At 33.9% G+C, this 27,101-nt stretch overlaps 1 protein-coding gene across 4 annotated transcripts; it reads left to right on the top strand.

The window, feature by feature from the left end:
- Positions 1-1,340: 1,340 nt before the first annotated feature.
- Positions 1,341-26,976, top strand: LOC105677026 (spondin-1). Of its 4 annotated transcripts, XM_012375321.2 has the most exons (18): positions 1,341-1,509; positions 8,667-8,871; positions 16,616-16,859; positions 17,099-17,285; positions 17,592-17,756; positions 18,224-18,347; positions 18,755-18,885; positions 19,777-19,993; positions 20,552-20,723; positions 21,053-21,386; positions 22,670-22,696; positions 23,159-23,378; positions 23,894-24,064; positions 24,344-24,466; positions 24,657-24,805; positions 25,000-25,078; positions 25,290-25,355; positions 25,552-26,976. In XM_012375321.2, the coding sequence occupies exons 2-18, from the start codon at positions 8,670-8,672 to the stop codon at positions 25,728-25,730; spliced, it is 2,790 nt and encodes a 929-aa protein (XP_012230744.1). In that variant the 5' UTR covers positions 1,341-1,509; positions 8,667-8,669; the 3' UTR covers positions 25,731-26,976. The 4 variants fall into 4 exon arrangements, with proteins under 4 accessions (XP_012230744.1, XP_012230747.1, XP_012230745.1 ...); XM_012375324.2 differs by lacking the exon at positions 22,670-22,696 and having other exon boundaries at positions 1,342-1,509; positions 21,053-21,284; XM_012375322.2 differs by lacking the exon at positions 22,670-22,696 and having other exon boundaries at positions 1,342-1,509.
- The last annotated feature ends 125 nt before the right edge of the window (positions 26,977-27,101 follow it).

Raw genomic sequence — 27,101 nt, 5'->3', positions numbered from 1 at the left:
CGGTTTCGAATAATGAACAGCGACTTATAGATTTCAAAAGTAGCAAATAAATTTATATTACGAGATACTTTATAATCATCTCTATAATTTTCTCATAAATAAAAACAATGTCTGAAATTGGAAATTTTTTACTTGTGGCTATAATCGTTGCGACCATTACAATGTTAATTTACGTCATTACAGCGAATAAGCGCAACATACGTCACGCGAGCAGTCATGTGATGAGTGTTTTTCTTCACGTGTTATAAGACTTATCTATGTTATTTATTTATAAATTCTCGCAGTTCATACGTTGTATGAAAAAGATAAATTATATATTGCTAAATATTTCTGAAATAATATATATTTCTAAGAATTACTTTTTCACCAAACAACTTTTTATTTAATTAAAAATCCTTCTTTTAGGAAGAATCCTTCCTTTAGGAAGAATCCTTCCTTTAGGAAAAATCCTTCCTCTAGGAATTCATTAATTTTGTAAGTCATCGTAAATCATGTGCTAGCCAAACCCCGGCGCTTGAGCATCCTTAATGGCGCGATCCCATAGTGCGGAACATGCGTAATGCGGAATTGGCGGAACGCTCGTGAATAGTTCAACCTGTTTTACGTTCGTTTCGCCGATTTCTATCCACAAGTTTTTAATTTATCCGCACTGATTGTACGGAATTATTTATGAGCTTACGTGTGCGCGCAAGAATCTGTATGTGTGTTAGGAAGACAAAAACTTTGCAATCTCGCGGCGTAGTTGCTGCTTTTTAAATACACACGCACTTTATTTTAATGAATTTAATAACCGCAAATAATGACGAACAAGTTTTCCGAATCCATGTTTTATGTGTAAAAAGTAATGTTAACAATTGCTTTTTTATGATGGTATTTAACGTGCCATCAAGTAATTGTTTTTTTCGGTTTGTGAGAGTTTCGCCGGTTATGTGTGCAATTCTGTAATTTTAACGGATGTATGCATGTATATGTGATTTCGATTCGCAGATCCTGAGTTTGTATTTCTACTGTCCCATGCTGCGGAGAATGCGGAAGCGTAATCTGTGCGAACTAATAATATGCACTGTTGCGATAGATACAACAGAAGGATCTATGGGAAAGATCTTGTGATTGGCAGGCGCCAATTACGCTTTTGCGAGTTCCGCTTCATGGGACAGTAGAAAATACATTTCTGCGGAGCGCAGTTGACAGAATGTTTGTGATTGAACGGAGAACTTCGTTCCGCCAATTCCGCGTTGCGCATTCCGCACCATGGGATCGTGCCATAAAACACTCGCATCGTCGCGGGAGAAACCCTTTCAGATCGCGCGCTGCGCAAGTCCGCTCCAAGTGGTAACGGCCGCTGATATTAGCTCCGAGAGTCAGGCGGCTGTCAGTCAGCCGGAGGTCCGCGGCAGTGTCAGACGTGTTATGGGTATACTCTCCTATCACATCGTAGAACGCACGTGACTCGCGAGGAACGGAAGAGTAAAAGTATCGCACACGCCGAGTTGCGCGAGCAACGTCGTGGTGAGTACTTTCTTATTTAGATAACCTCGATTTTTCATCGAGCAATTTCGCTTAAAAAAATATAATCTGTTATTTTTAAAAATGTCGCACGAGAAAAGATGTAGAGTAGTTCTTGCACGGATATACTTGGCACCAAGTGCAGCTACGTTCTTAATGAATGACACGCCAGGCATATTTTGAGCCACCCTTTGTGCATTTTCTGATGTAATTGCATGTCGCGTATCAAACCATCGCTGGAAGAGTTGCCTTTGTCAAAAGAGAGAACCTCCGTCCTTTGACAACGGCGAAATAAACGCTGGTTCAGTTGCCTGTAGCTTTTATCGATGCTTTGAGCGAATAAAACTTGAATAACGGTTTACATACATGCAGTAAAAGAGAGGCGTCAAAAACTATAGTAATATGTACATATGTTTGTACAATACAACACCAAGATTAACTATTAAAAAGAAAAAAAATCAAGAAACACAAGATTCAAAAATAAAAAATGTGTAAAATATATCAAAATCTTTGATAACTGAAAGTAAAAGCATAAATACAAGGATGCAGCAACTCGCGTAGTAAAATAATTAGGGCCGGTTGTTCCAACTTCTTGGTAGATTTACCCGTCAATTATTTATTAACAAATAATGATCCTTACTCGATGGTTGGAATATCAAGTAAAATTATCTTTATTGTTATTAACAAGAGGTATCTCTTGGTAATAGAGGTAATTTTACTTGGTATTCCAGCCATCGAGTAAGAATTACTGATATTTATTAATAGGAAACTGATGGGTAAATCTACTAAGAAATTGAAAAAAATTAGCCTTTAATCTTTAGAGAGTATAATAGATGTTACGAAATATATTTTAACATTTCCCTTCACAGTTTAAATTTTCAGCTATATTATTTTATTCCATAATTTTCATCTTCTATTAAACACATCACTCTTCATTGAAGACGCTTAATTGCATTTAATGATGCACGATAATAAAATGTAATTGCGCGTTGTGACTGAAATATTTGTTGGCGCTTCTGCTCGAGCGGCTTGCACTATCGAGCGTGCTGAATGCTTCCCTTATGCACGGCTAGGCACGTTGTTCGAACGTATTGTCGAGCCGTTCGCGGGAACAGATAAGGACGACGGAAGGCAGGGGCGCGGAAGGGGCGTAGGGGTTGCGTCCGCAGTCTAACGTGGATAAGTTGGATAAAAAGCGAATCGAACTGCGGTGATCTCTGTGCCAGCAGCACGGTGCAGAAGTGCATTTTCGCTTCTTATGCCGGTGCCGTTGGGAATACGTGTCGCGCTGGGTCTTTTTGCAGTTCGGCGAGTTGAAAATTTGCAATCCCGACGAATCGCGTGGAATAACGTTAGTTCTGGCATTGTTTCCGCCATTAGTTTTTAACGATGCACTATTAGAATAATTTTGAAATAGGAATGTTAATCGGATGTTTAAATTCCAGATCGTACAAACTCCGAAAAAAAGATGAGAAAATAAAGAGATGAAAAATCAATGAGCATTGCACAAATTAAGCATTCTACATTTTAAACTAAAGAGCTAATTAGTTAGTAGCGAATAACGTTAAAATAACGATAGCTAAAATATAATCTGATTGGTATTAATAAAGCAGCAGTGAATTAATACCTCTAGGATTTAGTACTGATCAATTTATCCTGGCAACTGTTAAATTGTAATGAATTGTTGTGCGGACTCTTTATTCTGAAATTACTGTACATATTTACATAGCTAATACCGAGATTTTACGACGAGATTAGTCGCTCGTTAACGCACGAACGATTATTTTGATGAAACAGCGCGAACGGATGACGACATTTATCGGTCGCGACTATTCCGAGTGGAAAATCAATGCTTTATTCGAAGTGCAAGCGCTTGCCGAACAACTGGACATCCCAAATTTTTTATAGTCTCTTACACAATACCGATGACGGAGATTGGCAGAAAAACGTCAGCTTTTATTGCTGCTCGGTGAGAGCAGTTTTTACAATTTTTTTTAATGAAAAACGAACAACGGTGTAGCGAGACAGGCATTAATAAAAGTGTCTTTTCATCGCTCTTTTATATTAACTCTTTCGTGCTGAACGATCGGCTTTGATCCCTATTGGAGGTCAAACGCGATCGTATTATACGAAATTTATATAGATTTGTCTTTATGCATACACAAGTGACAATACAGATATTTCAGCAATATGTTGGATAATGTATGGAAATCATGTATTGAATCTTTTAGCTGTAACATTTAAAAGCGCTTTTTATCGACAAACAAGCTAAACATATTCTGTAATTACGATATATTGTCAATGCAACTTTGTCCACATTAAACATAAAATAACGATGAAATTACGAAAAAATAACGAAAAATACACTACAAAAATACACTACTTCTTGTCTAAAATTGGTCAGGACTATTAGTTTGCTCGATTATCTTTTCAGTGTTTGCACAATGATAAATTAATTTATACCGCAGCAAAGAAATTGACAAAAAATATTTTTTTCATATTTCTTTACAAAGATATTTTTGGGAGTCTATACTTGAAAGAATTAATTCGCGTTCAAAGCAACGTACCATAATATATAGCAGTCACGTATCCTAGGACAAAATATTCTGTCAAACAGGAACGCAATTTCCTTCGAAAAGCATTCGGTAAAGCAGAACGTGTTCTACAGCTATGCAAAATCTCCGGCCTGCGATTTTTCGTGAAAAACAATTTGCAGCAATAAAAAAAAAAAAAAAGCAGAGAAAATAAAATACAAATTTGGCGGTAATGCGCATTATGACAGGTTTAAAAAGAAATTATAAAGATTACGGTACTTCTTTCTACATCATTAAAGATTAAATCGTCTATTTGACGAGAGCTTGAATACATCTCTGCCTTTCGCAAGCCTCTGCTTTCCCACCCCGCATCGTCGATCCTCGTAATATCGCCAAGAAAGTCTTTGCCATTCATCGCGCTCCTCGTTTTTCCCAAAGTTCCAAACCGACATATTGACGTCGCTGACTGGTAATCCGTCGTTCGGAGTTGCACTTCCCTCAATGCAAGTCTCTAAGTCCCACCACTCTTTGTCCCGTCATCCCTTTTACGATCCGCCGTTTATTCATCCGGCAACCTCATTTAGCTCGATAACTCAATGATTGGCTTTGAACCTTTATTGGAACGCGATCGTGTACTGTATCAAATTTAGATAGATTTGCCTTTAGGCGTATAAGCTATAAAACAAGATAAATATTCCAAAAATATATTGCATTGAATTGTACATTTAAAAATGTTTTTTATCAGCAATAAGTTAGGAATATACTGTAATTACGACGCACTGCCAGTTTCACTATTTCCATATTATGCAAGATGAAATAATACATATGTGAAAATGAAAATCACACATGAAAATGAGAAATATTAATCCACATTATTTACTGGAAATTTTGCTTGCTAATATATATGTATATATGGAATATATAAATAAATCATTTAATAATCTATAATTTTATAGAATTAATATAAACAGGATAATTATTACAATGGTCAAGTTAAGTAGACAATACTAAATTTTTAATTATAAACTAAATTCATTGAACCGAGTGAATATCGATTAATTTTGCTTTTGCAAAATTGAATATAATTCCCTAAATGCATTTTATATATAATGAAGGACGATATCCGATACGTTAATAAATATTATCGAGTTATTAAAATGTGGTAAATATGTTTAATTAATAAACAAACAAAATTGATAGATTTATTAAAATGTGAATAATTATTATTAACTAAACTGTTAAATTGTTGTTTTATTTACTCGAGGATTTTAATTACCATTTTACCCATATCTTCCATACAAATAATAATAATATACAATAATGATAATAGTATAACTATGTGATTGTATTATTTGCCCAATCATTTTATTCCCAATGTAATTATTCAAATTTCTTTCGGATAAATCGGAAATGTGTAATAATATAATTTCGGCGATGTAAGCGCCATGCAGGGAAACCGTAGCAGTGCAGTCGGATCTTTTCATAAATATTGTTTGAGTTTCTGTTGGTGTACAACGAGGGTACAACGAAGATGGCAGAACGCCAAGCAGAGTGAAATGCCATGCCCTATATACACCGGCTTGAGGCAATATATTTAGGCACTTGGGATTTATGGTTAACCAGCTTATTAGAGGCCAGTGATGCTCATGGATCGACATGTCTCATATATATATATATATATATATATACTAGGTGCGCAATTAAGTTTCCGGGTTTTTTTTTATCAATGCAAAATGGAAAATTTCAAGAGAAATACAAAAAACGGTTTATTCAAAGTATCGTCCCTCGCTAGCTACACATTTTTGCCATCTCTCTGGCAATACATGAATACCGCGACGATAAAACGACGCGTCTTTGCATCGAAACCATTTATCCAATCAGTTTTGCACTTCTTCGAAATTGGCCAAGTGTAGCCCAGCTAAGCCATGTGCCATCGACCGGAACAAGTGATAATTGGAAGGGGCCAGGTCTGGTGAATACAGCGGGTGCGGTAGCAGATCCCATTTCAGCGTTTTGATGGTGTCCTGGACGATGGAAGTGCGATGGCACGGAACGTTGTCGTGCTGCAATATCACTCGTTCGTGTCTCGTGTCCCATTCTGGCCGTTTTTCGAGCAATGCATGGTTCAAATTTATCAGTTGTTGTTGTCTTGTGTTTGCGTATCATTTTCATCCAATAACGCTTGCAGATCGGCGTCCTCAAATGTTTTTGGTCTTCCGGAGCGCTCCTTGTCCTCAGTGTCGAAATCGCCATTTCTAAAGCGTTTAAACCAATCTTCACAAGTAGTTTTCGATTGTGCATGTTCGCCGTAGGCTTTCTCAAGCAAACGGCGTGCTTCAGCTGCATTTTCTTTCAAGTTGAAGCAGAAAAGCAAAGCTTCCCGCAAATGCTGTTTATTTGGCACAAAACTCGACATCTTTATTGTTAGAAAAAATATTTTTGCGTTGCAATATGTGTTGGTATTATGACTGGTTATTGTTGACAGATGTCCAAGTTAATAAAAAAACACAACTTTAGACATGTATATCGACTACATGTATCGTTAGCGCCATTCATGTGTGAAACCCGGAAACTTAGTTGCGCACCTAGTATATATATAGTGTACCACATTATCACAAATGTCACATTTCTTGCATATCAATACGACCGCGAAATTATAAGCTTCATAAAATTTAGGACATTACTCGTTTCAGTTTACATATAATGCAACATTTAATTAACCATTTTGATTCCATTGTGCATTGTAGAATACATTTATCAATATTTGATACAAATATTTCTTGTGATTTATTATAATCATTTAATAAATATCAGAAAAAAGATCAAACATTATCATTTTACATTATATTAATTGTTAATGAAAACAGTAAACTTAATTTATAAGTTTTCCTTCTTTAAAAAATAATTTTCAACGCAATGTATATTCTAAAAATTGTTTTGGATTTTATTACAATTTATTGCGATACATTAAATAAATATATTTATTTTTTGTTTAATGTTCAATATTTGTTAATATTCAATATTGTGCAACTTTATTATATTTTAATAAAAATAATAAAAAATTGATTAAATTACTAAAAAAAACATGCTTTTCAAATTGTTTGTTGATTTTAGAGACATATTGTGTTTCATTTCTATTACCATATCGAGTATTTCGGATACACGATCGTTCAATGAACCGGGGAAAGCGCAAACAACACTACGTATTCGTTTCGGCGCCAAGATGCTGCCAAGATCGGCGAATGACTCAGTCGCGATGTATTCTCAACAACGCTTTGTTCCACCAAGCACGTGGCTAATGCGGCGACAATTGTCTCACGTGTTGGCATCGTTTTGGCCCGCGATACTCACGTGCACCCACGTTCGCAAATTTTCGTAATCGTGATTTGGCCATTGCATCAGAACAAGAAAATGTTCGCAAAACTAGAGCTATTGTTAAAGTGATTGATTCCTGTATATTTTTTTCTTTTTGTCGCAATAATTACATCCGTTTATATGACACTTTTTTTATATGTGTATAATAAAAAAGATTAATTTTTGCAAGAATAGAATTAAACATTGATTTTTATATGACTAATTTAATAGTCGTTTTTCAGATAGCACATCTTTGACCGATTCTAATAATTTAATACCCTGGAATCTAAATATATATCGAGATTTGTAATGATTTTTATATGTAAAACAAAGTCACAGTCCATTTTCACATGAATGTGAGCTAAACTTGCAATTAGATCGCAAAACGTTAAACACGTCGACGACGTGCGTCGGGATATCATACCCTTTGCTCAAATTTTAATTAAAACGGATAGGGAAATAAACGAAAAACGTGAGAATGTGCAACGCACTTTTAAACGTGAGAGGAATCAGAAATCGCCAGTTGTTCCCCTCGAAACTAATTTACATTTTAATTTTTGCTAATCTTCGTCATTTCATTCTTTGAGTTTTTGATGTATGTTAATTTTATAAAGATAAGTCAAAAGTAAAGAGACATTTTCAGTTAATTTCAGAATTAAAAAATCTCCCAAAATTAAAAAGGTCTCTTTTTTTTACTTTTTTCCGTAAATTTAATATGCGAATAATACAATTATATAGAATGGACAAAAATAGTAATTTTTATCAATGTTTGATCGTCTTGTTGAACAAAGACAGAAAATAGGCTTCTACTAATATGATAAAATATTTTTTACAAAATATTACAAAATGAACAAACATTCTTTCAATTACGTATATTAAAATTATGAAAATATATGGTAATTATTTTAGGCGAGTTACCGAAAATAAAAAAATTTTAGCAAATTAAACTTCTTGATGCTCTAAGTAAATAATAAAAATAAATCGTTACTAATTAAATTATTATAATTTGAAAAATATAAATAACATTAAATAAAAATATATAAATATAATAAATTTATATATAATATGTAAATATAATTTAATTATTTTATAACGTTAATTTTAATTAAATTTTATTGTAAGAAAAAATTTAATTTACGGTAACAAGTAATAGCTTATGGAATAATGGAAAAGTGCTTTCATTGTTTAGATTGCATGGTTATATGCGAGCAATGTTGAAATTGCGAATTCATCGAATACGATGTATTGTTATGTTATCTCTCTTGTTTGCAGGCGATGCATAATACCAGGATTGTGTACTACAGTGCTTTGTTACTGCTCGCTGCGGTAACAAGTACGAATTCGACAAAATGTTCGCGACTCATAGACGGCGTCACTACTCCTCGTTCCAATGCCGAGGGCAAATATCATCTTTTCCTGACGCTTTTCAACAGGACCGAAGTTGCATATGCATATATGCCGAATACCCGGTACAGCGGTAAGTACACATCCAGTTGTAAGCAATCACGAACGCGGATTGAAACTTTAATATAATTTTGACAAATGCAATTTTGCATATTTCGAAAATGGAAAAATAAATATATATATCGCGATTGTCGCGATTTCATTGTCGGAAATACATATAAAAGGAAAATTGCATTTGGCGTTGTGATTGATTATACATTTATTGTGCTGCATTACTTAGATTATAAAAAGAAATAGTAATATCCAACTGAGAAGTTATCAAAAGTTGTCGAAGCCGAGCATAACAGCTTTAACCATTAACTCCACGAATACTTTTCGCTCTTTGCTGAATTATTTTAAACTTTAAATTAGTTTTGCAATGTGAGAAAAATGATAAAATGCAGATCTCTCATCAGCTGACACGCGAATCATATTTAGATACTTTTTAAAACTACGTTTGTATAAATATGAGATACTTTATGTGTACAAATAAAAATTTAATAAATTATATATCAATATAGAGTTAAATACGTGTAGTGGACATTATTCCAAAATTCGTAGAATCTATTTTTTGTTTATTTTGCATATTCAGATTTTTAAATATCAGCGACTTAATCCGCTACCGCTTATGCTACCAATGTACGCTGCAATATTCGATGTTGGCAGAATTTCGATGCTCTATAAGCCCCGTATAGATACAAACGTTCGTTGATATAGAACTCTAAGACTCTTAAAAATGTCGGATATTGCTTCGATCCGTCAATATTCTTTGATTTTACGACATCGGCGAAAATAGTGAAACATGTTACGAAGTAGCTTAAGGAGAAAGTAAATAAATTATTGGTCGAAAGTTCTATTTTAATCTATGAATTTTCTTATTTATATTTATCGTTTTAGTGAATTAAAATTGGTTTTAAAAGTAGAATTTTCACAAATTAAACATCGAAATATGACAGAACTTCCCGAGCCTTTTTCATCTTCACGAAAATGATTAACTTAGAGGTTTTATTTTTTTATTAGATTTTATTAAAAATAAAATAAAATTTTAAATGTAATATTTGAAGTAAAAAGGTTGAATTAAGTACGTAGTTAAGAAATTCAATCGCGACAAATTGGCTAACAAATCACAATAGAACTCGTACTAAGAAACTGAAACGAGCATAGATGTCATCTGCATATTAATTACCGGCATTCTGACGCGCGCACGTTGATTTTACCGTGGCTCTACGCCTTTAGCGGTAATTGCGACAATTACTGGAGAGACCGTAGATCTTTAGACGTCGTAAAGCGACGGCTTTCTGTGCGTCGCAACGGCGGTCTTCCGGCCAGCGGAAACCGCGCTTTGGATTGAAAGGCTGGGTGGAGATTCGGGAAGCAGCGGTGAGAGATCGAAAAGGTCATTTTGCCTTGAAAGTCGAGATAAACGTCGCGCGCGCGACCCGGTCAAGTCACGATGAACTTTGACCGATTAGCTTTGTGACGGTTTTGCGCGGCTGCGGTTTGATAATCATCTCTGAAAGTTATGCAGGTTATACAGGGTGACCCACCCACTTTGGAACTTTCTTACTGATAATTTTTTTCAACGATTTAAAATGTCGTTTTTTTTTTTTAAATAAAAAATGTAAGATTTATAGAAATTAAGTATCTTAGAATTAAATCTTGAATTAAAAATAAGTCAAATTAAATTTTTCCAGATTTACTGACTAATCTTACTATATGCCTTTGATTTTCAAAATTTCCAACTGCACACAATATCGATGTGTTAACACTGAAATTATTTTATGATTTTATTACCATTCAGTATATCTATTTACTATTTAAAAATATTTGTATAATATTTGTAATATCTAGTCGTTTATTACAAAAATCCGTTTTATTTGGTTATATTGTCCTAAAGTGCCAGATTTTTCAAGCTCCCTTGTATAGCTATACCAGCTGCACAGCTTTTATATGAAGTATCATTAACCTGCGCAATATGATATCGTTAAGTAGATCGATGACCGTAGTCTCAGACCTCTCTTACTTCGACACGCTGAGATAGATATTTCTAGTATAATCCTTCAACACCTTAGTAAGAAATACTTCTGAATAAAATCGTCCAATCAGAGTTTTACGATGGAAGACAGCAGATTTATGTCCCGTCGGCAGGGAAAACTGCAGGAGACACTTGGAGAGTTTCTGTGAAGCATAATTTGCATCCTTAATATACCTGTATACAGCTAAACTTGTTTAACCGATTTTATTTTCCCGTGAAATTCGACTTTTATCATTTACAGATTTAATATTTAAGTTTTTTAATATATTGCAACGTTTAAATTTTATTTATGAATGCAAGATGTCTCTCAGACCAACCGTATTACCCTGTTAACAGCAAATTCTTGAGGTCATTTAAAGACAAAAATCTTTACACCAAAATATCGAGACTATAATGATTTTTAAATAGGAAGTGTTTAAACTTGATCAATCAGATTGTCAAAAATTCACGCGCTCAGGCATGTGTCGCATGCAACATATCAAATATTTCCCATTTAAAAATTATTGTAGACATTTTGGTATAAAGATTTTCGTTTCTAAATAATCCTCAGAATCTGCTTAACAAGTGATACGGTTGGTCTGGAATATTTTTCATATATGTTCATGTTGAAAAAATATTTCTGCAGTATAATATTTACAAAGATATAAAACTGCACTTTGTAATTATTTCTCCTTTCATCATAATTTTCCTGCACTATAGAATTACTTTTGTCCGCCGCTATATGTAAAGCACGAACGCTTGCTAGAACAAAACCGACTCTACGCGTCGATATAAATTCCAGTATCTCCTACGGAAACGTCTCTATTTGTTCGGCCGGCGATGCAATAAAGCCCGCATCTCGCTCTCTGTTTCGTCTGACCCTCTCTCGCGAAACTTACCTCCTCGTGCGGCACCTCCGGCGTCCACTAACGCATGCAAATCCCGCGGGTCCGGTGAATTAATGCGTTACGTAACGCTGGCGATACGCCAGGTGCGAGACACCGCCGCGCCTCGCCGCAGATTTAACGCGAACGGATTCAATGGCCGGCCCGATAAAATTCTATTAAATCGCAGTGGTCGGAGGAGACGTCGCTCGACCGCTCTTTAGAGGTTAAACCCTGAAGAAGAGGCCAGCCTAGAAAGCTCGGGAAAATTATAGCTTCGTTGCTCCGGAGAGTCGCGAAACAATGTGGAATAATAAAGTCTGCTATGATCAACATACATATATGTTATCGCGTATGTGTTAATCGCTAGGCTTTTCTTCTTCCTAATGATCAAAACCATCGGGTATTTCTTTGCCTCATAATTCTTGCTGGAATTTGCTGAACATTTTTTCATAGAAAAAAAAGATCGCTTTTTTTATTTGATTTAAAGATATAATTGTTTAGCATTTACTGATTAATCAAAACGTTTCTAAGATTCGATTGTTGTAAAATCAATAATTATGATCCCCATTTTTCTCATGATATCTTTTGTAACGAGTTATAATCTAGAAAACGTCAATAAATCACTAAGCGCAAGAATTTATGGAAATTGCTACAATTAATGCAGAAAATTGTTTACACTAATTAACTGAAACTGTAACGTACCGTTAATTAACTGTAAATATAATCAACTTAATTTTCATTTTCTTTTATATTAAAATTTTAATTACGTCATTGTGATATAACGTTCACTAATTAAGAATAGTTAAATAAGTGGCCGATTAATATCACAAGTTTATTATATTAATATTAATTAACATTTCTTTTAATAAAATTAATTTTTTATCTTCATATTTTGATGTACCAGAATTTATAAAATCTATGGGGGATTCCCGCAACATCAAAATTATGCATATAATAAGGTCTGATTATCTACAAACACTGACTCCACTACTTTTTTCCCTGAAACAAACCATCGACCCATATAAGTAGAAGTAGATAATGCAGCGTGTGGTCAGACACGTTTCCGCAGGAGAGCAGTCGTACGCTACGTTTTTTCCCCACTATTTTATCCGAACGAATGAGTCCGTATGCATAAAATTCTAAGGAAACCTGCGAACCAGATGTTATCCCTTTTTTTTTAATGTTCAGAAAAACTTATAGCATATTGCCGGATGCATATTTTTATCGCACGCGCAAATAGAAATGTAAATCTACTTAACAAAGCCAGATAAATTTATTTATGTGCATAAATTATCTGTAAAAAACTACAGACATTAACACAAGACATTAATTCTGTGCAAATAAATTTGTGCAGATTTAGCCTTCCGGGTAAAATTATAGGAAACCAAGTGTAGCGAATCACCGCCAGCGTCGCGGAAGCAACAACGCGCCCGAATTCCTCCGTCACTTCATCGCGTTCTGCGAATTATGCAACTTTGAGCTCGTTCCGTGTAAATTTGCGCCGTCATTTCTCGGTAGCTCGACTTCTCATCGACGAGACGGAGTTGCTCGCTCCGTCAAATTCGTCGCTAACCACCGTCGGAAACTAATACCACCTAAGACGCCGTCGCCGTCTCGTTTCATGATTAACAGAGGAATTTCAGTCACGCGTCCGCCGAGACGCAGTTCCGCGCGATAATTTTAAAGCGCCTGTACATTATTATTCGGAATTGATTAATAATTCATCCAGCCGCTGTTGTGCTGTCGCTCAGGCAACGTTACACGCGTGTGTGAACCCCATTGTTCAGCTTTACACGTAATCCGTTTTGTTGAATGTGAGTGAAAAGTCGAGCTTTCGGCGAACGAATTTAGCGTGAACCTCAGTGAGTCGAGCGACATCATGCACGCACATTAAGAATGTGTTGATGCCCGCAAAACGCGGATCTAATCCAATTTCTTACTGGTTTCGGGTCGAGTTCGGTCATTCGACGAAGTTGAATAACTCTAAAACTGTCGGCACCTGAAATTGGTATCGACCACTTTAATTCTACAGAACGCGAGCTCGAAATTATCGGTTTTTATATGTTTACGTCGTTAATCAGGAAAACGAGGTTCACAATTTTTGATATAAAGCAAGCTTAATAAGAATTTTCTAGTATAATTATTTAAAAGTAAGACAGTAAAAATATCAATAAAATTTTCTATAAAAAATTTTACTTTTCTCTAATCTATATTATTTTATATTCAAGTTTTAATTTGACTGACTTTATATCTATTTATTTAAATTTTAAACACGCGCATGCAAAATACTCGACTTTCACTGATTTCTTTTCATTTCTGACAATAATTTCTTTTTGTAAATTTATATTTTTTGCTTCTCGAGAATTAAGTTACTTAAATTATAGGAACATTACCATTTTTGTTTCAAAGAATAGATTTCTTCTCAAAAGTTTTTTACACTCATAAAACAAGACTACTAATTATATTCACATTCAAACTGGATTCGATTCAATTTGAATAGATTCGGGCCAAGTATGTGCTCGAAAATATCGGACATTCACAGAGTGTCGCGTGTTTCTGTTGTGAAACATCGGCGATACTCTTTGGACATTCTCAAACGTCGAGGGGCTCGTTGCGTGGGAAACATGATAGTCCGACGAAGGTCTCAGTTAACTGCGTTTTTGCCGTTAATTCTTCTAATTCAGGGTTATGAGAATAATTATGCGGGAGGTAAATACAAGCGCTGATGACTCATTGTCATCACTGACGCAACAAATTTTTTGAGCTTCGATAAATGCTGCGTATCAGCGGATTAACGACAATACTAAAATTAAATTAAATTAAAACGGTTTTTGTTTTTTGACCCGATATTACTACTATTAATTTACTACCACTAATAATTTCTATTTCTTCATTTAACTTTTGCGATCAAATTAAAAGCTTTTTAAATACGTATAATTTAGTTTTAAACATCTTTAAAGAACTTTCTTAAGATCGAAGTCTTAGATTCGAATGTGTAAGTCTCATACATATAAAGCGACGTAATTCAAGAAGACCCATAGCATCAGAAGCCATATAGTTCCAAACAGCTGAGTGTTACATGTTAATATAAAGTGTGAACGAATAGACAACCTTGCGATTAGATTGTTTCGCAGTGCGTATGTTTAAGTCTTTTATCTAATTATTTATGTAACTACACGTTGTCCTAATAATTTCGCATTTTTTTCAACAAAAAATGATTCAGTCTCTATATCATACGTCGATTACTAAACAGCAGATGTATACAATTGACCATTATTTATATTAAATATGTATAATATTTTAATATGATAATATTTAATAATTAATCAATAACATTACTTTATTACAAAAGCATTATATTATAAATTTACGGTGATAATTTCATGAAAATCTAAATATTGTTTAAATAAGAACGCGCTAGAATGTAGCACGCTTACACATGAAGAATATTTCGTAATAGAGAAAGAAATACACGAATCCCCCCTTAAACGCAGCAGCGGATTCACGGTGTGTCATGTTTAATCCATGCTATAAATAGCGGGCCGGTAGCCGGGCTGATATATTTCTATTCCGAGAACGCGAATATTCCTTCGACACATGGAAAATCTATAAACCGATATGCATGTACATACATTGTTTTGCTATCTCCAATAAGAGACATTATACCTTAATAGGTCTGGTGCCTTGATGTTCTTTAATTAGAAAAAAATAATTTCAAGCAGAGTTCATAGATAAAATATAAATGGATAGGTTTAGTATATAATATTGTATAATATATATACAAATTCTTCCTAATTCAAAATATGCATTATTCTGTTTTCTAAAATTAAAACAATATTTCGATCGTCAGTTTTAATTTTTCGATAGATAACGATTGTTATTCATGCTTAACGTTCTGCAAAAGCTTTTTCTCGACTACTTAAATTCTCCCTCTTTCTCACAAAATTTTATCCTCGTCCGTAATTAATTATAAATTCCGCGCGAGCAACACAAAAGTTTCTCGTATTTTTTTGGTTAAACTATTCGGAAAATTTTTATAGACACTCTTGATCGCGCAGAAATTATGACGAGAGTAATTCGCGGCAGTAACCTCGCTGTCTAATTACAGCGATGTATGAGACATTGTTGGGAATTCTGTGACGTTATAGCAGTGACGTAAAACAAAAGAAAAGAGTACTTACAAGATCTCGTTATTCTTTATAAAGTTTTCTTTTATACTATTATATAATTCACATTCTTATATGACACAAGTTTTAAGCTAAAGCAACAATAGAAAATTTTAGATTTATTAAAAAATTTGTATATTAGTTTAAAAAAAAAAAATAATTATATTAGTATCTGAGATATAAAACATGCAATAAATAAAAGTTTTAAATTGAAATTCTTTTATAATCATAGCTAATTACAAAAGAGCATAAAAATCGACAACTAATTAATTTTTATATCATGGAGCGATTCATTTAAATATACAGGTACATATTAAGCGTTAAAATATTTAATCAGCAGAATTTAATATCAATAAGTCGATATTAGTAATATCAGAGCAATATTAGCGATCTAAATTATTAAAAATATGTATTTAAAATTAAAAATTATTATTAGATTAAAAATATTATAGATACATACAAACACGCTTTTTATTAAATTTATTTGAATGTATTATTAAATTTTATTGATTGCATGTTAAAGCGTTTTATTAAATTCCATTGTGCCAAAATTTTATTCCTTTCCATATATAGTTGCTACGGACAAATTCATAAGCATCAATCATTTATAAAATTACAATGAAGAGGTAATCTATATCGTTGACATAAGATATGTCACTCTATAGAACGTGTTGCGGACATACCAAATAGAGTTCGCGACGATTATTTCAGTGATCCTACGAACCGATGACAGCGATCAGATGCATCGGAAGTTCACAAGATTCCTCATATCTGCCGAAGCCGAAAACGCGAACGAGACGGCTGACGTCGGCGTTTTCGATCTTCAGGACGACACGATGACCAAGTTCGCGGATAATTGCGCAAATGCCGTCGTGGAGATGTCCAAAGTGCACAAAGAGGAAATATCTGTACCCTGGACCAGTCCTACCGAAGGTAGCGGTTGCATATTTCTCAGGTGAAAGAATACTCTTATTAATGCAAAAAGATAGAAACTATATCTATTCTGCAATATTTGTAAAACGATAATTAAATTAGACTGAATTAGTATAATTTTTATGATATAAATGCGTCACCCTCACATTTAAATCCATTTGAATATCACGGGACATGATCTTTTATAAAACACTCGGCAATAATATCCGCGCAGCTCTATAGATTTATCGCCCGTCCTATCTTTTTTTATTGCCATTCCAGAGCGACGGTGATGGAAACGCCTGATACATGGTACATGGACGACTCAAACTTAGTTCGCAAGATGTGTCAAGACTCAAAAGCGGAAGCCGATGATCAGGGCCCTATACAACTTGAATGTTGCGCTTGTGATGAAGCAAAATACGAAGTGACTTTCGAAGGATTGTGGTCGCGAAATACACACCCCAAAGTATGACGACGAGTATCGACAATAAGTAAAAATCGATGCGTAGATTTAGAATTCGCGAGCTACGGTGTAAGACATGCATTCTTGTAAGATTTGGATTCTCATAAGAAACGGCTAAAAAAATTTTACATTTTACAACGTATGGATTTCGCGTTTAACATCTGAATGACTTGTATTGTTTTATCTCTCGAAACTAGGGCATATGTGTAGGCCATCGGTATACCGGATATCGAAGCCACCAATCATTTGCGAAGAGCATAATTGACACTCGGGATTTATTCGTTCATTTATTACTTTTTATTTCTATAGGACTTCCCCAGTAAAGGCTGGCTCATCCGATTTTCGGATGTGATCGGTGCTTCGCATTCAGGAGATTATCGTTTTTGGCAATACAATGGCTTGGCTAGCACGGGATTGCGTCAGGTGGCTGAGCTCGGTGCAACACGAAAATTAGAGTCGGAATTAAAGGATCAGGTAAGAGATGCGAAATATGGGATGCGAAAACTGAGCATCTAGATGAAAGCTTTGCGAAAGCTTTTAGTCCATTTTGTCATGTTTCTGGGATGTGTTATTTGAGTTTAAATATTCAAACTATTGTATATTGTAATTCCCTTTTTTTTCAAATTCAAATTAAAACTATTGTATTCCCTTTTTTTCTCTCTCTCTTTTCTTTAAATTTTAATGTGATTAATATATTATTTTAAAATATGTATGAAACAAATAGAAATATAAATACACATGTGCATAATTACATATTTTCATTAAAATAAGATAGAATTGTGAATTAATTAAGTTGTGCAATATTTTAGAAACTTTAAAAATTGTAGAAATCCAAAAATAACAACGCAAATAAATTCATTAAAGTTACATCATCATAAATATATATAAGTATAGGTACATATAAATTATCAATAATAAATATTTGGAATTTTTTTTTATAGTCAGAACACATCAGAACTATAATTAAAGCAAGAGGCATTAGCTATCCGAATGTCACTGGAAAAACGTTCGCTGTATTTCGTGTCGATCGCAAAAATCATTTAATGAGCTTGGTATCAAGGATTGGTAAGACTAATTCTTATTGTTTAAATAAATCACAGCCGGCCTTGGAAAAAAGCGAGTTGTGTTCTTATAAAAGCTAAGTCAGAAAAAGCATCTTTGCTCGATAAAAAAAAAAAGCTGGCGTATTCCCTTTTTTGCACTTTGTATTAAATAGATAATTAATTGACGAGCCAAAGGACTCCTTCTCTTTCATATAAAATCTTTTTTTTTTTTAGATCTTTTTTAGCAGCTCTAATCAGTCTACTTTCTTTTTTTAAGACTAGGAGTACATAAAAAAATATTCCACACAGCGCCAGGGAGACTTAGACTTCTCTAAATAAAAATAAAATAACAAGCAAAAAATAGCCTATTATTGTTTCTTAATACAAAAATTAAATTAAGAAATAATTGTTCGTTATTAAAAAATTCAGATCCCTCCCCTGATTGGCTGGTTGGTGTTGACGGTCTCGAACTTTGTTTACCTAATTGTTCCTGGATAGAACACAAAGAGCTGAATTTGTATCCTTACGATGCTGGCACCGATGATGGAATTACATATTTGGTGAGCAAATATTTATCAATTTTTATTTTCAGTCGCTTATAATTCAAGATCGATTGACGCATTATTATAAAAATGTTAAAAAATTGACAAGAGTAAAAGAAAATGTAGTTAATCTGCGACATTTCTTATCGGTCGTAATTTTCAATGAATATTGCAATATTGCAATTGTTCTTTTTTAGATCATTTCCCCTTTTTTTTCTCTTTTAAAATATTGAACGTAATATGTTATTTTTACGTCCTTCTCCATTTATTTTATTTTTTCGTTCTGTAATTTTTCCCACGTGAATTTCGCGCCTGTAATTCGGTGAAATGACTCGATGAAAATTTTACGTCCACTTACGACTTCGCGTTTCGCTGTACAAAGTGTAATAAATCTTTGACTATGTCTATCTCGACATCAACACCAATATTTCACCAAACGCGCGCAATTGCTTGACAAAAAAAAACTCGTTATCTGTCAGCATCAGATGGTCGTATAATCTATAGGTATAGGGGAGTACCTGATTCTATAAATTCACAATCAGTCCTTTATGACGTAAGTATTAGGACATCGTTTAGTTTTATACTTCTTTGACTTTTTCACACACTTCTCTTCGACTTTTTCTCGTTTCTTCCTCGTTTTTTTTCAAAAAATTTTCCATCATGCTTTATTCAATCACGCGCGCACGTTAGTCACGAAAAATTTTTTAACAATTCTTGTAGTGGTAGATTTATTTTTTACTGTTGCACTGCAGCTCTTGCATATCGCAGTGTATTGGGAAATAAAGAGCAACACAAAAATAAATCTAAATAATAAATTATAATGGTAGGAAATTTTATATGTATTTTATGTTAAATTATTATAGTTATTATGTTAGTAAGATTCATCTTTTTTAATTATTTAATTACTAGTCACCCGATTCGCCAACGGATCCGCAAGAACCGATTCGACGTATTACGTCGACGTACCCGAACGACTCGCGATCGCCCTTTTACGAACCGTCGGGTCTGGACATGAAACCTCTTGCGAAGCTTTACTTGAACAGACAGAGGTTATACGAGACAACCTGCGAAGACATCGGCGATACGCCGGGTGATACGGATGCAACGGATTCAAATAAAAAAAATAGCAAGTATCGCTTTATTTAACAAAAGATATTTTTGTTTTTCGAACGGTGGAGAATTATATCATTCGAGATTTTAAACCCCAATGTATTAATTCCTAGCCGGTAATTTTCTCGACGGCGCAAAAAATTTACATTTCACTGAAAAAAAATGCGGAATTAAACATCAGTACTAAAACTCGCGGACAAGCTTCCGCGAAGTTGAATGACTAATGTACAAAGGTAACATTTGTCATCCCTACGTCACAAACAGATCCGTATAATTATTTTTCAAGTTATTTATGCAAAAGCTGTTTTAAACGGAATAACGTTTTAGACAAACGACTGTTCGTACAAAGAACGTTTTTGCTTTGCAGAATTCGTTTGATTCCATTTAATGATATGTAGTCTTTTTTGTCATTCTGTAGATATATACTGCATGTGTAAATTTATTATATTTATATATATGAAATACTTATTGAGCGGATTATTTGCAGTATGTGATTAATTAATAATGATATAATTATCATTTCAAATGCATTAATACGAAATTTAATGCAATTTAAATAATCGATGTTCTATAGAGGCCTGTAGAGTCACGCATTGGGGGGAATGGGGCGCATGTCCAGTCACCTGTGGTAGAGGCACTCAGCTAAGACAACGTCATTTTCGCGACGAAGCGGCGGCGAATGCGAACAAGTGCAGCACGCCTCTCACGGATCGAAAACCATGTTATAATATACAAAACCCGTACTGGTAATGAATGCAATGGCATTATATATTTTTACAGTCACACAATTAAAACTATTTTATAAAATTTCTCAAATTTCTTTTCTTTGTCAAATTCAATAAGTTTCTCTTACAATTTTCTCGACTTTTTCTATTGTCTCTACATGTTTACAAACTTTTAATGTACGAAAATTTGATACACTTTTATATATTTCTTCAACTCTTATACTTCTATCAAAAATATTTTGGACTGTAAAAGATATAATAGAAAAAAAATATTTATAAATTATTTGGCTATTGTTAATAGTGATTCGTATTTGTATCATCGCGAGATAATTTCATTTGTAATTCACCAGCACTACTAACGGTCGTCACGACGGCCTATTAGATAGCGAAAAGTGCGTGCTGACCGAATGGAGCGCGTGGAGTTCGTGCTCGTCGACCTGCGGCAAGGGCCACAAGACGCGAGCCAGGAACTTTCGGCAGAAGAAATTTCGAAAAATGTGTAAGGCCGTGCCGAACGGGCCGGAACTTCAACAGTCAATCGATTGCGACAACGAGCCGTGCGAGGGCGAGGACATGGAGGAGGTAAGGCCACGATTGAATCATTTGGACGACGATGACGAGGATGAGGACTATGGCGGTGAGAGGTCGGACGGGAACGGAGAGATAACCGAGGAATGGCTGCAGGTACGAGGAGGTTCAGGGATATCAGAACTAACCGGTCAGACAGGAATGAGTTTTCCGACGAGACTGATTCGCGAAGCATGCTTGATTCAATAGTCCTGATATGCGAATTCTACGTCTAGATTCTGCTATTGCGATTGTTAAATTTACATTAAAAAGAGATTTTCCTACTGTGACTTGTCACTCAAATTGAGAATTCAAATTCTATGACAAGTCTAATGCTGGTTATTTTTTTAGCAAAGACCTTGTTGAAGATCACTTATCAATGGCTTTTAATTCTCAACGTTAAATATTTTTACATTCGCGTTTCGTATTCAATTTGCATCAAGATTGATTTAAAATTATTCTGCTATTTTTTGTGTCACCAAGAATTAATGTGCGAATGAAAGTTTCTTAATTTGCAATGTTTAATAGTTAAATATAAAATAATTCCACAGTTATCAATTCATTAAAATAACTGTCGTTCATTCCATTCATTAAAATAACTGCAATTGAATTCACACACAAATCTCGGGTTTTATTTCGTTAATGGAATCAGATTTGATCTCCAAGCTTCATTTATTTCCAGAATTGGTATTCATTTCTTGGGCTTTATTCGAGTGTAAAATGGGATTTGCTAATTTAATTTTTCGATGAATCAGATTTGTTAGAAAGTTCGCTCGTGTACGACTAACTATTACGTACGCTATCTAATAGATATCAAGCGGTCGTCGTTTCTTCAACGAATAATAAATCACATGCCTTAGTTATACTAGAAAAATTTTAATTAAAATTTTAATTAAAATTTTATAATTTTATCGATTTCAATTGAAAAAAATTGGACAACAATTTTATCTTAAGTTATCGCTGCAATTTAATTAAAGGATGAAGAGGGAACATTTTTACACATAATTTCTTGAATTGTAATTAGATTACCATTTTTAGAGTAAAGAGTAAGTAGAATTATAATAAAATAAAATTCGCTTTAAAACGTAAAGCGAAAAGTTACTTGTTGCCAACTGTACTGCTTAATCTCACCACTGTTTAAATTCCAAACTTTGTAATTTAAAAAGTGTTGTTTGTGGAATAAAGTAAGCAGTTTTGTTATCATGAATTTTCCATCAGTCTATATAATTGTGAAAGCGCTTGAGTGTTTGCTTTGTTTTACGCGCACGAAAAATACACGAAACGCACGATCCGGTCGATATTTATTAAAATAAATCCGACAGCTTTGCTAAGTATTAAATCATCAGCCAGGCAGCGACGAGCTTCGCACGAGTAATTGATACCTGCACCATTTCTCGTAGATCCATCCATGGCACCGGCACCCTCACGTAAGTCATAAAGGAAAATTTGCGCTTGAGCGTATGGAAAATTTAGTCATGTTTCTTATAGAATGCTAATAAAATGTGCAAGAAGTGTAGCGCACAAAGCGCGTCGAACATTAAAAGCCCATTAAGAGGTCCAAGTTCCGGCGTTTTATCTTAAATATTATTTTAGCAGAGATTTTTTTCCGAATGCTTTCAGATTCGCTTTTCATAACGACAGCTTTACGGCAAAAAAAAATACGGCCGCTTGTTTTCATGTTCAATCTATCTGCGCTATTTTCCGACGAAGAGAAATATCTAAATTAATGCTTACATTAATCCATCGATTCTCGCGGAGCACAAACACGAATCGTAACGAATCAGTATAGCGTTTCAATTTAACAATCATCACTAATTACCATTAACAATTGCGTTTACGCTAATGATATTTCACATGCGTAATTAATCGATTGACTACATTGGTCGCAGAAATGTCCCGCAGACCGCTACACACAATGGTCCATGTGGTCGCCGTGTAGTTCAAGCTGCGGGCCTGGTGTCAAATTGAGATCTAGACTATTAGCGTACAAAGGTACATGGAGTGGTTCAGATAAGGACGATGGAGATAGTCATGAGGAATGCAAGGTTCAACAGGCATCGTGTATAGCCGAAATTTCGAGCTGCGACTTGTCGAATGAAGAAGCAGAAAGTACGTAGAATGTTGAATGTAAACTATCATATACTTAATTAAAAAGATTCATGCCATTTTCTATATAAAAAATAAAATTAAAATATAATGTATTTTTGAAATCAAGTTAATTATGTTTTAAACACTTGTTATAAAATTATAACAAATATATTTCTTATAAATTCTATATTTCTCTTTATATATATAAATTGTGCAAAATTTTTCAATAATGTAAATTTAATGATATAAATATATAAAGTTATTCAATAATATAAATATAAAAACAAAGAAGTTGTAAGATATTTTTAAAAACTTACACGATAAATCTTCAATTTATTACAAAAAATTCATATTTAAAATAATTTGAAAACAGTTTATCTGAAATATTTTTCATTATGAAATCGCTAATATCAACAGTCAACGTACCATTATTTCATCTACGCATCTCATTTTCGAGTATTATTACACAGCTGCACACCTCATCATTAGATCATCTCATCACTATGTAAATAACAAATGATTATTACTGATTATAGAGATCTGTAGCGAACCTGTGGAGAAGGGACGTTGCAATTCAAACATATTACGATTCTATTTCGACAAGCAAACCAGTCGCTGCCACGTATTTAGCTACTCCGGATGTGACGGTAATCGAAATAATTTCTCGACCGACAAGGATTGCAATAATGTCTGCGGTAATTTCCAAAGTAAGTTAATCCGATTATTCGGTGCCGTGTATGCTGTTTTACAACTGCGCTCTATATTAATAACTATGCAATCTGCGCATGTAATACACCGATAAAATTTCCAACTCCCATCCACGAGAAGCAACTTCCGCGCGCATTCAAATTTATCGTGTAACTATCGATATATAGTTTACAAATTATACGCCTCGCATGCCGCGCAGTAGTGATATCGTAAACAAACTATCTCTTCACAAATAACCATTCATATTATCCTTTGCACACGCTTACTAATCAATTCAGGAGAATTGAGGGCGAATCTTTCGGCGATCATGAAAAACTTTAAGGTGTCCCTTAGCAGTGTCCTCAGCTATCATATTCCCGCACAGGAACAGCGCAGCACGAAGGCAAAGCGAGCGCAGCACGGTGATAATTTATTTTATGCAAAAATTATTCAACATTCTGATCAATATCAGACTAATGTTTACAAAAAGACTTCACATATGAAAACTTTCCGTTCTTACGAAGATTTATGCGAATTTAAAAACCATTAACCGAGAAATGCAATGTACGGAAATTTCTGCTTCGCTGGAGATTATATTGCATCTCTTTACAGAGAAAGAGGATTTTAAAGGCATTCAAGCGGGCAGTCAGATAATGGAATCAAGTGAGAGTAATAAAGTGGACTGTCAAGTTTCGGAATGGAGTAAATGGTCGCATTGCGCGAGCTGTCGTGGATATAGCATGAGTATTAGAGAGATTATGGTACGTGTATTATTGTAAACCCGTACACTTATTGCATTTTTCAACATTCACTCAATAATCATATTTCAACGACTAATAAATATTGACTGACATAAATTTTCAGTCAAATAAATATATATTGTCAAGTTGATCAATAATCATAAAACGAAAAGATGATACTTATATTTTACCACAAATATTTATCTTGCGAACAGATTCCAGCCAAAGATGGCGGTAAAAAGTGTCCGAAGAAGTTACTCCGAAAAAAGAAGTGTCATAAAATTCCACCATGCTGTGAGTATTTTTTCTCCAATTTATTATTACAAAATAATCTACAAGTAAAATTGCAATTATAGAAATTTAATACGTTTTATTAAATTATTTGAAAATATTTTTACTAGAACAAGAAAAATTGAGATCTTTAGAAACAAGAAATTTTTAGATCTAAAAGTTTTTAATGTTTTGGTTTCTCGGATTTTATGATTATTAGAAATAAATTTTGCAGCTTTACAAGGTGACGGAACCGGCCGGCGATATCATCGAGACAAAAATACCGGAACCGAGTACGAAAGTACGTTCTATATCACTTTAAAAGATCGTTTTAAACAAGTAATTAAAATTTCGAATTTACTATGAATCCGGAATTTGTTAAATTTACTAAAATTTCATACTTCTTGTGATTACTTCATCCGTAATATGTAATTTGTCCGATGAGATATATATTTAATTTGTCTTGTTTCTTTAACTATTGTGTATCTTGTGCTAAGATTCGATAGATTGCAAAGTGACACCGTGGTCAACATGGTCAAGATGCAGTGCGACCTGCGGCGACGCATTGCGAAGCAGAGTAAGAAGCGTGATGATAAAGCCGCGCGGACGCTGGGCTAAACTCTGTCCGGCTTTAGCGGAATTCAAGAAGTGCCCGAAGGTAGATTGTCCGCAGTAACGAACGCTCGTTGTCGCGTTTTACTATTTTCGAGTCGATATGCATATTGCGATTTGCACGGCGGTGCATTTATTTAAGATCAAATGTTGAAATTTATATGACTCTCGTTAGACTGATTAGTGACGTCTCCCCTCCCTCTTTTCAAAATTTTAAGTAATTAAAATCTCGGAATGCGTATAAGAAAGTAGAGATAAGAATAAGAATAACACTGGACGACAGTAATTTTTTTCTACAGAAGATTGCCATTCTGGGAATGAAAATGACAATAGAAAAACTAATAAAAATAACGGCAAAAAGATAGCAGATAAAATGACAAAATTTCATTGGAATGGATATTACAATTAAAGATGTTTTAGATTTGGAAGATTGAAGGAATACTTTCATCGCACAATCTAACAATACATTCATCTAATTTCTGTTTGTAATTTGCACATAAAATCTTATTTCGTAAAAATAAAAGAAAATCAAAATTTCTAAGTTTATAAATTATTGAATTAGAAAGATTAAATATTTGTTGACCGTGAAAAAAAAATTAACGCGGATATAATTGTGTAAAACAAAAAAATTGATTTCTATATTGCACAAAATATGCTTGAGATGTATTTTATGACATATTGTGTGAGTTATATAAAATTTGTATGAATGCCTAACTAATGCTTAAAATGGCAATGCATTTCACGATTATTTTTTATATAAAATTAGAGCAAAAATTTATATGTAAATTTTGTAAAAAATTGCAGCGAAAAAAGTGGCTTTTGATATTGTTTCTGTATCACATAACTATGTTTATTCTCTGTCCTCCAGTGTGATCTATTACGCACAGAAAAATAGTGCCATACATCATTTTGCAAATCGCCATGTCGATGTTGAATTACTTAATAATATATTTAATATGACTTAACTTAAAGCTGTAATACTTGACGTTATTTTCCCAATATTGCATTAAGTTAAGACAAAGTGGATTTGCATTCCAAGTCTTGTGCTTAGAAAATGCGAAAAATAATATAATTTGCAATTTGCAATTGCTGTAATACAATAGTGTCGAATATTCAATATAGCCAAATGTGAAGGCAAATTATTACATCATTTAACATTCACTTAAATATAATGTAAAAGCGAACTAATTACAGCATAATACTATAACATTAAGTAAATTGCTCCTTTTTAGCGCGATAGTGAAACACGTGTAAACACGAAGGAGACCATTTGTAACAATAAAGTTTATTCGTACGTACGCGTACCGTTATATTTGTGGCATTTATTATGCATTACAGATCTCAATGTAAGACCAAAGTTTGTAATAGCTTCAGTTGAAAACTGGGAACCATATTTCAAAATACAGTTGTATAATGCGTAGACATATCAGTAGAT

Source organism: Linepithema humile, chromosome 6 (assembly GCF_040581485.1).
Source record: "Linepithema humile isolate Giens D197 chromosome 6, Lhum_UNIL_v1.0, whole genome shotgun sequence".
Lineage (NCBI taxonomy): Eukaryota > Metazoa > Arthropoda > Insecta > Hymenoptera > Formicidae > Linepithema > Linepithema humile.
Note: the sequence above shows the minus strand (reverse complement) of the source record. Positions and strands in the feature narration are given on the sequence as shown.

Coding starts and splice junctions, on each gene's coding strand:
- LOC105677026 (XM_012375321.2), top strand. CDS start 8,670: ATGCATAATACCAGGATTGTGTACTACAGTGCTTTGTTACTGCTCGCT. Junction 17,286..17,591: donor CGCGAAATACACACCCCAAA/GTATGACGACGA, acceptor TTATTTCTATAG/GACTTCCCCAGTAAAGGCTG. Junction 24,065..24,343: donor TGTCTGCGGTAATTTCCAAA/GTAAGTTAATCC, acceptor TAATCAATTCAG/GAGAATTGAGGGCGAATCTT.